Below are 14747 nucleotides of genomic sequence, written 5' to 3'. Positions count from 1 at the left end.
TTCAGCAGCTGAGGAAAAGCCAGGGTGGACCCTTGCTCAAAGCTGCCCATCAGCCCCACTTCTCTTCTGCCTCATCCCCTGGAATCAACCCGTTGTTTTAACTGAAGCTGTGCTGGGGGCCTGGCGAGGGCTTTCCTCGCAGTGGACCTGCTGCTTGTGGAGACTGAAGCAGACTCACCCGGGGGCACACGCGGATGGCATCCCTAGCTCTGAGTGGTACCCATCTTTCCTTTTTGTCTTCTCAGTCCTTCTTCCATCAGTTCTCACCTCAGTATTATAGTCCTGCCCATCTGCCAGGCTCTCCAGGTGTGTTCTTCCTCCAGGTAACTCCTCTAAGATCAAAAGCGGCATCCTGTAGGATGCAGGAGTCACTACCAAAACCCTTCTTCTCAGATGCCTACCTACCTAGCAGCATGAGGCAAGTCAGAAGAGGCTGTGTATCAAGGGTTGCCCATCACATCTCCCAGTGTCTCATCAGAAACTGTTTGTGCTGCATGCAAAGCTTACACCAATTAGAAGAGGACACCAACAGGCAATACCACATTACATTCATATTTCCACTGGATCTAAGAAAAAGCCAACGCAAGTCCCTTATCTGAAAGACCCAGGGGGCTGATGGTGCGAAATCACCCCAAGGCTTTGCTTCCCAAGCTGCTTCCCTCTTCAGTAAGATTCACTAGATACCCAGAAGCTACTCACTATCAGACGTGTTCCTCCCAGGCTTCCTTTTTGTTCACCCCAATCCTAAATTTATCCTCTTCTCTCAAATCCATTTCATCCTGTCACTTCCAATGGTCCCCCTTCCCAGCACAGCTCTCCACTTTTCTGCCATGCCTTTTTTGCATCTATTAAATTTCTGTCACTTTAATAGGGCTGTCATCCTGTTACAGAATTCTAATCCTATCAAGCCTGTATGATGGACTATTTCTGGCCTAATGAGAAAGGGCACGGAGATGTCACGCCTGTGCTCCTTTCTCACTTCTGGCTTCCTTTGGTTCTCATAGCTTGAACACGTCCATTGTAGCTGAATCAAGCCTAAGCGTCAAAACTTAATGGAGAGGTGCTCTGAGGTCAGTAGGACTGCTCAGCCTGTCTTAGGTGGGATAGCCAAACTGGGGTCCTCCAGAGGTCTCACCCCCAGCTTTGATCATCCCCAGCTGGCAGCGGTCACAGGAGTGGTATTCCAATAAGCACTGTTTGCAAAAGCCACGCTGGCTGCTTGGGAGCATTCCTGAACCTAGCTTTGCTCCTAAAGTCCAGGCAATGTCAGCAACACGATCGCCTTTGTCAGGCTGAGGCTGGTACACAAGCAACTAGCCTTCCGAGAGATGACAGATCAGGCCGCAGGCGGCTGCTTCGGGGCTGCAATGTGCTCCGTGATGAGCTGCATTTCATCAGTGTTCAGAAACGTTTCAAAGAAAGGGGTTAGGCTTGCAAATGACTCCAAAGCTAATCTCCAATCAGTGAACAGAAAGCCTCATTGCTCTCCCCTTCAAGGACTGCAACCCGCCTATTGGGGCACCTAGGATACAAGGCTGCACAACCCACAGCTGAGGCCACATGAGGCCTGTGAGATACGCCCAGAGAAGTTGGAGAAATTTGCAACTGATCCCAATGAGTTCTGTTTTCTATTAATCTATTAATTAATCTATATTCTGACCCTGCGAACTCTACAGGGCACACAGATTCCATAGCCTGGAAGACCAGTGAACACAAATGCACCTTTGCAAATAGGAATGGAATTCTCACAAATCTTATTCTATCAGTGAGTAGGGGATGGAACAAAAAGTTCCAACAATACATGAAATGCAGGCAGAATGATTTAACAAAATCAAGAGACCCTTAGTTGTACATTCCTGAGCTACGGGCTGGGTCACACGTACTAAAATATGCTTTGAACAGAACTGACAATTGCAAGGGACTACGCCATGTTGTCTAGTAGCTTAGATTTCGAAAAAGGATTGGCCAAATGGAAGAGAACAACTCTCAGTGATGACCCACAGAAGCAAACCCAGTATCAGAGGCATGAGGCATACACCACAGGGTGGACTGCTTCCTCCATGCCCTGCTTGGGAACGTCCAGAGACTTTGTATGGTTGTCATTAGAAGCTGGGCTAGATACCTCTTGGTCTGATCCATCAGGAGAGTTCTTGTCCCCAAAGACAAAGCTTTCCGGTTGAGTCAATTCACATGCATTTAGCTATGACTGGGCTGAATCAGATGATATGCTGTCTAATTCAACAGCTGTTTCCACACTGATTAAACCAGGTGCCCCTGGGAAGCCCCTGAGCAGGACATGGGCACAATTGGCCTCACCTGCTACTGTTCCCCAGCAACTGTGTACATCAGCATGCTGTTTCTGACCCTGTTTCTGACCCAGATAGCCAGCATGGCTCACAGCCATTGATGGCTTTACCCTCCATGAATCTGTCTAATCCCACCTCTAAAGCTAAGTTGGTGGCCATTACTAGATCCTGAGATAACAAATCCCATAATTTAACAAGGTGCTTTGCGGGGAAGTACCTCTTTTGGGCTGTCCTGCACGGTTGTATGCAGGTTCCTCGAGTTCAAGTTACTCCCCTTTTACTGAACTGAAAAGTCCCCAAGCATCATGAACGTACCTCATCAGGGAGTTCCATGTTCACAGTTATCAAAGTATGTACACGTGAGTGAGTGGGCTTAAGTCGATAATCCACCCTTTGGTTTTCTTGAAAGAACAGTGCATAGTATTCGCCCATCACCAATGTGGAGATGTTCGCGGACCACAAACACACAACTAGGAAGCCTTTATCACCATGAATCAGGAAAGCGCCATTTCATTTCTTTTAATCACTGAGTTGTTTTTTCAAAGCAAAATATTTTGATCCAGGACATGATGTGCCAAACATTCAAATAGATTATCCATAATTGTATACAAGGTACAGCCATTGTATGTACATACACATTTACACATTTTAATTTTATTATTACTCAGCACACAGCAAATTCCCCTAATGAAGACAAAAATAAGATTTAGGATTCCCTTTGTCCATCTGTTCCATTTCATCTCCTTGTGCCCACCCTCCACCCAAAAGCAAAACAGAGTACTTATAACAAGGACATGAACATGTGACATTATACCACGGAGTGAGCAAAATCACCATTCATTCTTCAATTCTGTAAGACAATGTACAGTACATTCACCAAACAATCACTATCAAAGTGTCCACAATGCCACTAAATCCCATTTTGATTTTTTGTTTAAAAAGTTTAAATAAACACATTCTTCATAAAAACAGTTGCATCAGTAACTTTGAAGGTTTAAGTCTGAAACCTGGTGTGCAAAATGCCACAGGCAAAGAAGCAGCAAAATATGGGTTTCGGTATGCAGAAGACTCCCCTCCCCAAAAGCGAATGATATACCCTTGATTTTTATTGCCTTAATACAGGTGGGTTAAAGCATCTTATACTCTTTGCTCCATACTCTGAATTTACTACACTGGATAACAAAGCAATTCAGAACAGTAGCAGCTCAACCCTGATATTCTGAAGAATTTACTTACAAGCCCTAAAACAAAATAAAATAAAAAAATACTGACTGAAGAAAGTGAGATCTGAATTGCAAGTGAAGGAGTAGAAAGGAAGGACGGACGGATGGAAGGGCAGGGGAAGTTGAACTGGTTCCACGAGCTCCAGTGCTTCCAGCAGCTGCCTCGGGATGGAGCTGTCACCTAACTTAAGAAGCTACACATGTTTATGTCCCAGAGTCCTTTTCTTTAGACTACAGGACTGAAGGACAGTGGCAACCTCTGGCAAAGATGCGCTAGGGGACTCCTGGACTGACCAAGCCCAGGCATAAAGACAAGGTTGCACTCTGAGCTCTGCCTTCAGTCCAGATTCCAGCCATTCACTGGAGGGCCCTTTGGTGGGAGAAACCCGATTTCAGACTAGTTTCAGATATAGCTTTGCCCGAGTTCTCATCCAACCATAGACCAGGGGTCATCAGCATGCATTCATGCCAGTATCCCATGGATACTTGTTTTTATAAGGGATAAATCAGTTATCATTTTTCAGGGGAAGAATGTTACACAGAATTTCTACTGATCTCTGCAACTTGCCCACTAACAATGGAGGGGCTGCCTCGTTAGGCCACGATTATCATGCTGAAGCCAGTGGGGGAGTCCCCACTTCACATGCAGAAGGTCCTGGGTTGCATTCCGGGCAACCAAAAGTAGGCCTGGAAAGTCCGTCATCTGAAACCCTGGAAAGTCACTGCCGGTTATGCCGGTTGGGTTTGGTTGGAATCCAAAACATCTGGAGGGCAGCTGGTAAGCAAATGCAGGTGTGGCTAATACCAAAAAACACGGACCAATATTGGCATTCGGTAAAAAACAGCTGCCAACATTTCTAATCCGTGATTAGGAAGGCTCCATTTGCAAGTGATGTGGGAAGCCATGAAAGAGGCGTGCAAAGGTATGCATGGTGTGGACAAAGTGGATGGAAAGTGGACAGGTTTTCCCAGTGGGATGTGGTGATGGCCAGAGTTTGGATGGATGGTATTAAAAGGGAGAGCAGACAAATTAATGACGAGAAAGGCTATCCATGGCTACTAGTTACACTGACTACGTATTACCTCTGCTGTTGTGGGGAGGTAACTCTGTATGCCAAGTTGCTGGGGCTCATGAGCATGCTGGTGCCATTGCCCTCATTGCTTCTGGGCTTTCCACAAGGATCTGGTCCCTGTGCAAACCGATGGCTGGATGAGAGAGCACCGATCCAGCCTGGCTCTCCTTCTGTGCACTTGAGATCTCGGGGTGTCTCTGCCAGTCAGAGGAAGTAACACTAGGCTTGATGGACCATGACGGTTGACTTGAACCACAACACAGCAAGCAGGTGAGAGTTTACCTACCGGCTGCCAGATTGGAAGGGGTAATGTGCCCCAGGCAAAGTTAAAATCTGCCCCCATCTCCCAGAGTGATGCTGTTCTCCAGGCTTTCCAAAGGGATACAAAGGGCTTCCTCGACCAGCGATGCCCATCTTCAGTGCTCACCCCATTTTTATACCAGGCAGTGCATGTGGGAAACCTCCTAGACAGCTGCATCCACCCCTTGAGACAAGGACTTGTTTTAAGCAATCATCCTTTAAACCAATCGATTAAATTGTGCTGCATTTTACCAGAACTTTTCCATGAATGTCACAGAAGAATGACGTTGCTTAGTATTTAACTAAAGTTTTCACTAGTCCTTTTTTCCCCACACCTTTTAAAAAACTGTTTTCTTCAGCAATTATTCAATAGACCAAAGGTTAATAAAAAGCAAGAGTCCTGCCACTCAGAGCCTAAACTATTAAAGCTGACCACTCTGTAAGTCTACAATCACACTCACAATCCTCCTCTTTTCAATTCACTTCTTCCTCTGCTTCATGAAATGCAAACTCCTTTAGACAAGGACCTTCTCTTGTGTTGCTCTTGGGAGCTGTGAGAACATTATTTAGAATATTTCTATCCTGTCTTTCCCAGTATAACTTATGTCACACATGAACAATCGATGTGGTTGCAAAGCAACTCCCCGGATTTGGTCCTAAGCATCCATTAGTGAGATAATAAATAATAGAAAAAAAAATAACATGCTATGCTGGAAGCTGCAAAAATGGAAATGGTACATTTTCCTTAAAAATTAGGAATGTGCAGTTACTCCTACCTTTCATGCATCAGTAAACTTTTGCATTTGTAGGGTATTTGCAATTGAGCTCTCCCTTGAAGAGCCACTTCATGGAACTTGTAGACTAAGCAGGGACGGGCAGAATCATAGGATGGCATCCGAGGCGACGTCAGCACAAACGTCTGTCACTCAAGCAAAAGGGAACCCCCGCGCAACACCAGCCACATGCGCTTGTGGGACTGGATTCCTTGGGAAACCCGACATGCCGGCTGTTGTGCTAGAAGTTCCTCACAGATGCACAGTGGAATGTGCATTAGCACTTGGGTTGCATGGGATACGAACAAACTATTCTGTGTGCTCTCTGTGGCACTGTCTGAAGGACAGGTAGAATTATGGAAAGGTGAGGCTGGGGGTGCAGAGTTGTTTCTAGTCCTCACTGTTGCTGAAAACATTGTGAAAATATATTGGACGTTCTGCTAAACAAGTCTTCAGCTGATGGGTCATGCCTTGAATTAAGATCACTACCACATCCTATACTTTTTCTTTTTTTGGGGTTTAGGATATTGATTTTATTTCTGAGAGGGAGAAAGATAGGAGGGTGATCCCACTCTTTCAGTACAGACTTGCCACCAAAAATGTGTCAAGTTCTTTCCCTCCTATGATGTGCAGTAAAATTTAACTCATCTTCTGATCTCTCCTTGACCCGTCTGGTGGCCTGTTGTTGGCAAGGGCAGGAAGGTGCACCCGGCAACAACAGGATATGGTTTCAAAACAGACTGTGGAGAAGGAAACTGGCACAGCACTGCCTTTTTAACAGCAAGCTTGTGTTTTATTGTCCTTTTCTATACAGCCTCGTCCATTGCCATTCCATCCATCAAAAGAGAAAAACAACATCTACAGTAGGAACTTAGATATTGGTCCCCTACCAAAGGCTTTAAAAATGCTGAAGACTGCTCTGACCTGTAGGCCAACTGTGATTGTGTTGGGAATTCTTAGGTAAGATGCCAGCCTTTGACTAATTGTTCCTACATAAAGACAACTAAGAGTGTTCAACCATAAAATCACCTGGTCGTGGTGACTGCATTAGCAGGCAGGTCCATTTGCAATGCTGATTGCATTTAAAATACTACATAATCAACACTGTTAAGGTTGCACAGATTAACTGTGCTTCCAAAATCAGTTTTAAACCAGTGTAGGTACATCCAACAATTAAGGGACAGATCCTCAGATCACACCTCAGGATGCCTACGATTGTGCATGCCTGTGTGTGCGAGCGCAAGAGAGCAAGCGAGTGTGCACAGAATCTACACAGCAGTGCTGCAGGAGAGAGTTAGTATCTGGTTAGCATCTAAACCTGGCTGGCTCATGCCATGGGTTGCCTATGGAAATCACTTGGCCTCCTTCACACGCATTTTTTGCAAAGAAAGTTGGGGGCAGGGTGAGAACACAAGCAATTAATACAATTGCAGTGCTGTTCTGCAGACCAGTTGCCCTCAGACCAGTTCCTCTTGTTAAAACTAAATGGGCAAGGAAGTCAACTGGGAAAAGTGAGGTGTAACATGGTTTGCAACAGTTCCAGACTGTATCAACCATTTATTGCAACCACAACATTCCAGTTGCTACAGCTGACCTATATGTGGGCCCATTCTAAAATCTTTAGCACAAAAAGCTACAAATGTTTTGCTGCAATTTAAGGTCTCCTACAAGTGAACTGCCCTTCCATTTATTTTCTGCATCCAAATCCAACATCAGAAATCTACTGACAGAGTCATCTACTTCGTTTATCTACCTATGCTTGTAAGTGTGAATTTGAGGCAGAATGATGGTTCGCCTTATACTGTCTCCAGCAGCCCATTGGCAAGACCTGATCAGACTTCCAGAGGCCTTGCAAGCTTTAAACAAGATGCTGCATGGGAGTGGGAGTGCTGCCTGCAGTTTTACTCCTGAGAAAAAAGGAAAGGGTTTCAAAACGGTATGACAAATGCATGTACATTTTACCGGACAATATTCTCTCTTTGGGTTTGTGTGCTTTTACCAGGCATACAGGGACTTGGAGACTTCCTTATAGAGGTGGATCATCCATCAGCCAGGTGAGTCATATAACCAAGTAGACCGCCCCTTTTGCTTCCCTCCAGTCCACTTGGAAGGATAAAGTTGTCCCCCTGAGAGTACCATCGGAACAGCAAGTTCTTTGCTCCATTTACTGAAGGAGCAGGATGGGTGGAAGAGATCGAACTTTGTTCAGAACCTGCTACTTGAAAAACACCCCCTCACTGACCTCAGCAAACCTTCCATCTCAACAAAGAATTTGTACCACCGGACTAGACAACCCAAGATGGCTTGCAAAAGTGAATCAACCTGATGGCAAAGCTACGCAAAACACTGAAAGATGCCAGCACAACGTAGATACCATCACAACGCAGATGCCACAATGCTGGTTGCATAAAGAGATAGCTGCAATATTTAGCAAAGGATTATATTCAACTTAAGGGGTTACAGGAGTGAACAGTGCATCTCTTCTTACTTTAGGCCTAGGCAGTGTGTCCAAGAATACAGCAAGCAAGAACACAGGACCCTGATTTTTGATCCACACAAACTTCCAGAAGCAGCAGAAGTCCTCCATGGCTGGCAAAAGTACACACACGCCATCACCCAGCAGCTGATGATGCAACATTCGCTCGGTTCATTCGGACAAAAATCAAAATAATAAAAGCCACTGTGCTCCCATTTCAAGTTTCTGCATGCACGCCAACCTGCTTACCTCTTATACAAGTCAATCATGCCAATGGAAGGCACATATTCCATTAAGTTGAAGAATCAGGGAAAGAGACAAAGCACACAATTTCAATGAACACTTCAGAATAAAATTAACAAAGAAGCCTGCTAGAAAATCAAAATAAATAAGACAAGACTGTGCAGTCCTTGAATTTAAGCCAAAATCTGCTTCCATGTTTACATTAAACACACATGTGCGTGCGCACACAATCCCAGGTTCACCATTGACCAAGTTTTCCTCCGATGGGAACATGTTGGCCAAGCAACTGTCGATGCAGCGTACGGAACACAGAAGTTGTCAGAAAATTGTTTAATTATTTACAGGGTGATTATTGGAATGATTACATAAAATACAGAAGAAAATGTACACCTCTCACAGAAACAAGAAAGAAGAGATGCTGAGCAAACTCACAGCTGATAAGATAACTAAAGCACTTCAAATAAGGCAAACAAGTAAAGTTACGAAATCAAGAGTCACAAGGACTACAGAGAGGGAAATGGAAATGCAGACTGAGGTTGTGTGTTTTTTCAAATGGAGAAACAAACAAACAAACAAAAAAAAAAACAGAACTCAGGATGGATGATATTTTCTACAGCAAAGTTTGCCCACGCCAGTCGCCATTATTAGAACAGTAGGTGAAGGTCCACCCTGTCTAAGATGGTCTGGAACTTTCCACTCCCAGGACACAAACGTTCTGGCGCTGATGGAGCCAGAGTGCCCCCTGTGTGATGTTTTGTGTTCTACGCCCTACAGAACACATGGTGTTGTGAGTGTACGGTTTCAAAGTCTGCAAGAAACGGGAAACCTTTCCCCCCGCGCTCCTCAACAAGCAGAGGTGACATTAACAGCACTCAAGATATGTTTTTGCTGCCAATACATTTGAAATCCACCCCACTGGCAAAGGGAGCATCTTAAAAAAGCGACTTTGATCCTTGGTTTTCAAATTCTGACCATGCATCATTCAGCTCCATGAAGATCATTTTGGCGTACTGCTCGTATGGCTGCCCCGTGGCCTGAAAATGGAAGAGAACAAGTGTTACTATGTGGCTGCACAATGGCAAGGACAAGGTTTATTTGCCTGGCATGCAGCCACGGAGAAAGCAAGGGGCAGGCCATCCCAGGACCACCATCCACTCAGTGGTATAACCCAGAGCACAACTATACACAACTGGGGTGTTCAACCTCTTCCAGCCCAGGGGACAAAGTCCATCTGGAAAAGCTCTCGGGGGCCACATTCCAGTGGTGCAAAAGGCTGGCAGCAAATGGGGAGGGAGGGGCCAAGAGAGAAGCCGAATTTCATTTAAAGCTCTTGCCACAAGTCACTAAGGATTAGGAGAGGGATTTCAACCTTTGAGAATGCGGCAAAAGCTAGGAAGGGTGACAAAGGATTGGCAGGTGGGTGAGAGGGCATGACCATCTTCAAAACTCCGGAAGACCAAACAGGGGCCTTGGCTAGGCCAGATTTGAGTCCCAAGCCTTAGGTTCTCCATCCCTAGGATGAAGCACAAGGGCTGACCAACCTTAGCACAATTTCTTTCTGGGCTGGGCATTTTCTCCACAAACACTCATTAGCTGGAGAATTGCTTTGAGGCCAGATGTGCTGCCAAATGCACTGAAGCGTAAACAGCTGAATGGGGAGCCCTAATTCTCTCTTTTCCCCACAGCCGCAGCAAGTTTGACTTCCTTGGAGAAGCATAACCCATGGAGACTGCGGAGACCACAGCACCAGGCTCATCCTGCATCATCGGGATGCAGCAACCCGCCCTAAAAGCTGTCCACTATCAATTGTCATCACAATGGAGACAAGCTAGATTTGCCTACGGTTGTTACATACAAGAAGAGGGGATTAAAGGAGAGCAGGCCTTCCCCACCAATCACAGAGATGGGATGGAGGAGCAGGTAGGGTGGCAGGGAAAGCAGGGCCCATTCATACAACCAGATCAACCTACTGCTACAAGCAGTTTTGCCACAGGAACCATGGGACAAACTGCGGCACCAGACTCAGCTACATCGAGTACCGTGCTACACGGCGGTTTCAGGAACTGTGCCGAGCTGTCATGAGCTCACAGAAGGGCTGCTTCACGGACTGCAAACAGCACCAGCCTTCCCCAAGCTGGGGTTCCCTGGATGCGTCTGACTACAACTCCCAGACTCCCCAGCCAGCATGTATGCCAGTTCCTACAAGCAATGCACTTGGCAGAGGGGCAGAAATCACAGCGGGTGTGAAAACCACATCTGTTCACGTGACATGTCTGAATACCCGTGAGAGGAATGCACAGAAGTGAGACTTGCACAGAGCCTCTGTCTGGTTCAAAGGCAAATCCTGTCCAACCTCGTACAGACCTGGCCCAAGTACTGTGCAGCACAGAAGCAAGCATGAGGCACTGTGCCAAGACTGTCTGCTAAGAGTACCTCAAGCAAGGAAGGCGGCCCACTGCATGCATTGCAGGGCGAGGCGAGAGAAGTCCAGGATGACCCGCCAATGGGACGCTTGAGGATCCTACGGATGATCTTAGCACACGGCAGCTTTCCTCAACCCGGGGCCCTCCAGCAGCTTTGGACTGCAACTCCCAGCCAGCGTGGACAATGGCCAGGAATGCAGGGGCCTGTTACCCAAACCTTCTGGGGGGCACCACGGTTAGGAAAGGCTGCATTATGGGTTGATGGACCTTGCTCAAGACAACCAGGCCTGCAAGCAGAGGAGGTGGCAGGACAAGAAGTGGGGATGGGGCCGCGGGTCACTGCCCATCGGTTCTCTCACATAAGCCAAGGAGAGGAGGAGCTGCTCACACTTTCCAACAGCCCTCGCAGGAAAGCCCCGTGGAACTGCAGGTCCCGCCCTTGCTTTTGTTTCCTTTCCAATTACTGTCTAGCGCTATTCTTAAGGAGGTTTAGTGTTCACTTGTATTAGAATGATGAGATCTGTCAGGCCAAGCAAATGTTCAGTCAAGGGCAAAGCAACAGGGAAGCAAGGAGAATGCAGCAAAGGGAGCACGAGCAGGATTCTCCGGCTGCTTGAAGCAGCAAGCAACCCAGATGCTTCTACAGCGGTCGGAGGAAAGCTTGCTTGGGCCTCTTGGTCTCTCTGCAATTCCCTCCTGTCGCCAACAGGTGGCGATGACAGCACACAGGCTGGGATTTCTATCAGGTGCCCCTCTTGTTGCCAGTTCGAGGCCCAAAGCGGACACAGGTTCTGAGAAAGGCATTGTACTACACACTCCATCACTTCGGGCAGGTGCAAGGCATGCTCTGAATCCCAGCGGATCCACCCTGCGAATCTTCCTGCTTCTTTGCGGATGGAACAGAGAGTATGCTGGGAGTGGGTCACTAACCAAAATTGGCAAGAGCTACTTGCCCTTTAGGGATGCAGTAGCGCAGTGGGTTAAACTGCTGAGCTGCTGGGCTGGTTGATCAAAAGGTAGACAGTTCGAATCCACACAACAGGGTGAGTTCTCATGCTTCGTCCCAGCTCCTGCTAACGTTGCAGTTCGAAAGCATATAAATGCAAGTAGATAAAAAGGTACCACTTTGGTGGGAAGGTAACAGCGTTCCGTGCACTTCGGTGTTTAGTCATGCCGGCCGCATGACCACGGAGACTGTCTGTGGACAAACGCTGGCTCCCTTGGCCAGGAAACGGAGATGAGCACCTCCCCCTAGAGTCAGGCATGACTGGACTTATCATCAAGGGGAAGCCTTTACCTTTTTACTTGCCCTTTGGGTGCATGGGAATGGTTTGGCCCTGGAAGTGTGATGGGCCACCACACACTCACCTTATCTGGATGAACAACAAGCACGGCCTTCCTATAGTACTTCTTGACTTGTTCTGGGGTCACTAGGTCTGCCATGCCAACTTGTTTCCATTTGGTTTCGCCTTCCCAGAGTACAGTGTGAAGAGTAGACAATAAGGCTCTTATGTTCCTCTCTTTTCCATCAATCCAATCTAGAATCTGGAGAGGGGAAAAAAGGAATGGGGGGAGAATTCAAATAAACCAAAATCCAAGCCCCCATGTACAATTCTCCATTTTTAATTCTATTTATTGTCTGTAAAGAATATTTAAACAATCACTCTAGAATGTTCATATGGAAATAGTTAGTGCAAGTTTTCAAACCAATTTCCAAGTCAGAGAAGGGAAGGCTAACAGGAAATATTCACTGGAGGGTCTTGGGCCTTGAGAACACATGTTCAAGCAGATGCCTGCTGCCAGCTTCCTATCCACTTATGCCCAGATATCCCATGTCAGTTTCTTCAAACACCAAACCCAGTTGTGCAAAGCTTGGACCATGTGATGCTTCCCACAGGCCCTCAGACCACTGGTTCACCAGATCCAGAAGCATCTTCCTGGACTGGCAGGCCCTCTCCCATGGCCTCCTTTCCCCTTTCCAGTATGGGAACCTCCCAGTCCTGTGACCAGCAACACTTATAAGCCAGGGGTACCAAACTCTTCTTGCCCAAGAGCTGAATTCCACAGTGGAGATGTTCTCGGGGGTCACTTCCCAGTTTTTGCATGGGGATGAAAGCAATGGAGGAAGGTCTAAAGGCAGAAGAGCAGCCCCCCCCCCCGTACCACTGCATATTAGCTTAATCTCCATGCTTACAGTGTTAAGCCTTTATAAAGGAGAAGCATTTCAGACTAGGGAAAGAGCTGCACCTAGACTGAGACACCTTCAAATGAGGGTGGTTAGGAAGGGGGCACAGTCTCCTGGGGATTCCAGAGGGGCTGGATTTGGGGCCCTCGGCAGAGTTACCACATCCCTGCTTGAAGCAGAGATGCCCCAGACTGAATCTGGGATCCTCTGCCAGCTCACCATGTCTGCCACTGCTGCACTGAAGTTCCTCACCTTCCCCATCCTGACAACTCCAGTCTTCCCCTACCCAACTCCCTCCTCTTCACCTTGAGCAGTGGGAACCCCTCACTGTCATATACAGTATACGACTTGCTTGTTTGGGGCCTAACACACATGAAGAAGTGGTGGGATGGGAAGCAAGCAGTATATAAACAGCAAACCTTTAGTTTTAGAGGATCCATATCTTTAGTCATTTCTTGCTTTCTCATTTCAGCAATTGTCTTTGGTCCCTTTTTGTCAGATTTTGCCGAAAACCCTTGATTCGACAAAAGATCCTCAAAGTCATTTTCTGAAACTTTGTGTTTTTGGCCTGGGGAACAAGATAAAAATGTTTAAGTTCCCTGAAAAGTTGGGTGGGGGGGGGGATCCAATCTCTTTTCAGCCACAAATTCTTTCAATAGCATCAGGTGTTACAAAACACACTTCCGCACAGATCTGCTCAGAAGTAATCCCAGTTACTTTGTTGGGACTTACTCTCAGGGAACTGCACAGAGGAACTGCAGCCTACAGTCTCCTCTGCCATTTAATCACAGGACTTACCAAAGCCAGGTATGCGGATGCCTCTTTCCTCCCGCCCTCCAATGACACTGAAATTCACAGTGTAGTTTGGTTTTGGTTGCGCACTTGGCTTGGCTTGCTCCGCTGCTTTTGGCTGCGATGGGGACTGCCATGATGTGCCAGCAGCCTGCTGTTTGCTTGCCTGCCACTGGCTTCCGGCTTTTTTGGATGGAGCAGATTTTGGAGTAAAACTGCCTGCTGGGAATCCTCCACTAGAAGCACCTGGACAACAAGGATCAAGGACAGGGGTTGGTTGGTTGCTTTTTAATGTAAAGAAACTCCATTTTGCTTAACCCCATGATCTGAGTGCCGCCTCATCACTACCAAATATGCATGATTCTAAAACATGATCATCCATAATGGGGGTGCCAATTCTTCGGCCCACAGGTCATATTTAGGTCCCCTGCGGTCACAGTCATGACTACACCTCCTTCCCAGTTCAAGCTCCTTTCCCCAACCCTTTGGTGGTTTCCTGGCTTTCCCTCTCCTTTCTAAAAGGCTAAAATGCCTCTCCTAAGACTTAACCAAGGGCAGCAAGAGCTTTAAGCAAAGTAGGTGGGTGTTTCTACTACTCTGGCCCTGTGCCCTCAGCTCCACCCACCCACAGAATGCAACTCAGTGCTTCTCCAAAACTAAACCTGGCTCTCCTGCAAAAAGAGTTTTGATGCTCACAATGTAAAAGCATATGTCTACTGAGATGGACTGCAAGGCGATCAAACCGGTCACTCCTAGAGGAGAACAACCCTGACTGCTCTTTAGAAGGCCAGATACTGAAGATGAAACTCAAATACTCTGGCCACCTAATGAGAAGGAAGGACTCCCTGGAGAAGAGCCTAATGCTGGGAACAATTGACGGCAAAAGAAGGAGGAGACGGCAGAGGATGAGGTGGCTAGAGGGAGTCACTGAAGCAGTTGGTGTGAGCTTAGGT

General features: G+C 46.9%; 1 protein-coding gene across 7 annotated transcripts in view; it reads right to left on the bottom strand.

Annotated features, from left to right (window-relative positions):
• Positions 1-2810: 2810 nt before the first annotated feature.
• Positions 2811-14747, bottom strand: part of GAK (cyclin G associated kinase) — an 88182-nt gene continuing 76245 nt past the window's right edge. For all 7 annotated transcript variants that reach the window (XM_044444015.1, XM_044444020.1, XM_044444018.1 and 4 more), the window contains 4 exons: positions 13801-14040; positions 13422-13570; positions 12186-12362; positions 2811-9428 (listed from right to left, as the gene is read on the bottom strand). In XM_044444015.1, coding sequence (XP_044299950.1) covers positions 9327-9428; positions 12186-12362; positions 13422-13570; positions 13801-14040 — 668 coding nt within the window. In that variant the 3' untranslated portion in view covers positions 2811-9326. The remainder of the gene's footprint in view (positions 9429-12185; positions 12363-13421; positions 13571-13800; positions 14041-14747) is intronic.

This window comes from Varanus komodoensis, unplaced genomic scaffold (genome assembly GCF_004798865.1).
Source record: "Varanus komodoensis strain SLA01 unplaced genomic scaffold, ASM479886v1 scaffold43, whole genome shotgun sequence".
NCBI lineage: Eukaryota > Metazoa > Chordata > Lepidosauria > Squamata > Varanidae > Varanus > Varanus komodoensis.
The sequence above is the reverse complement of the archived record's forward strand: the minus strand, read 5'-3'. Positions and strand labels throughout refer to the sequence as shown.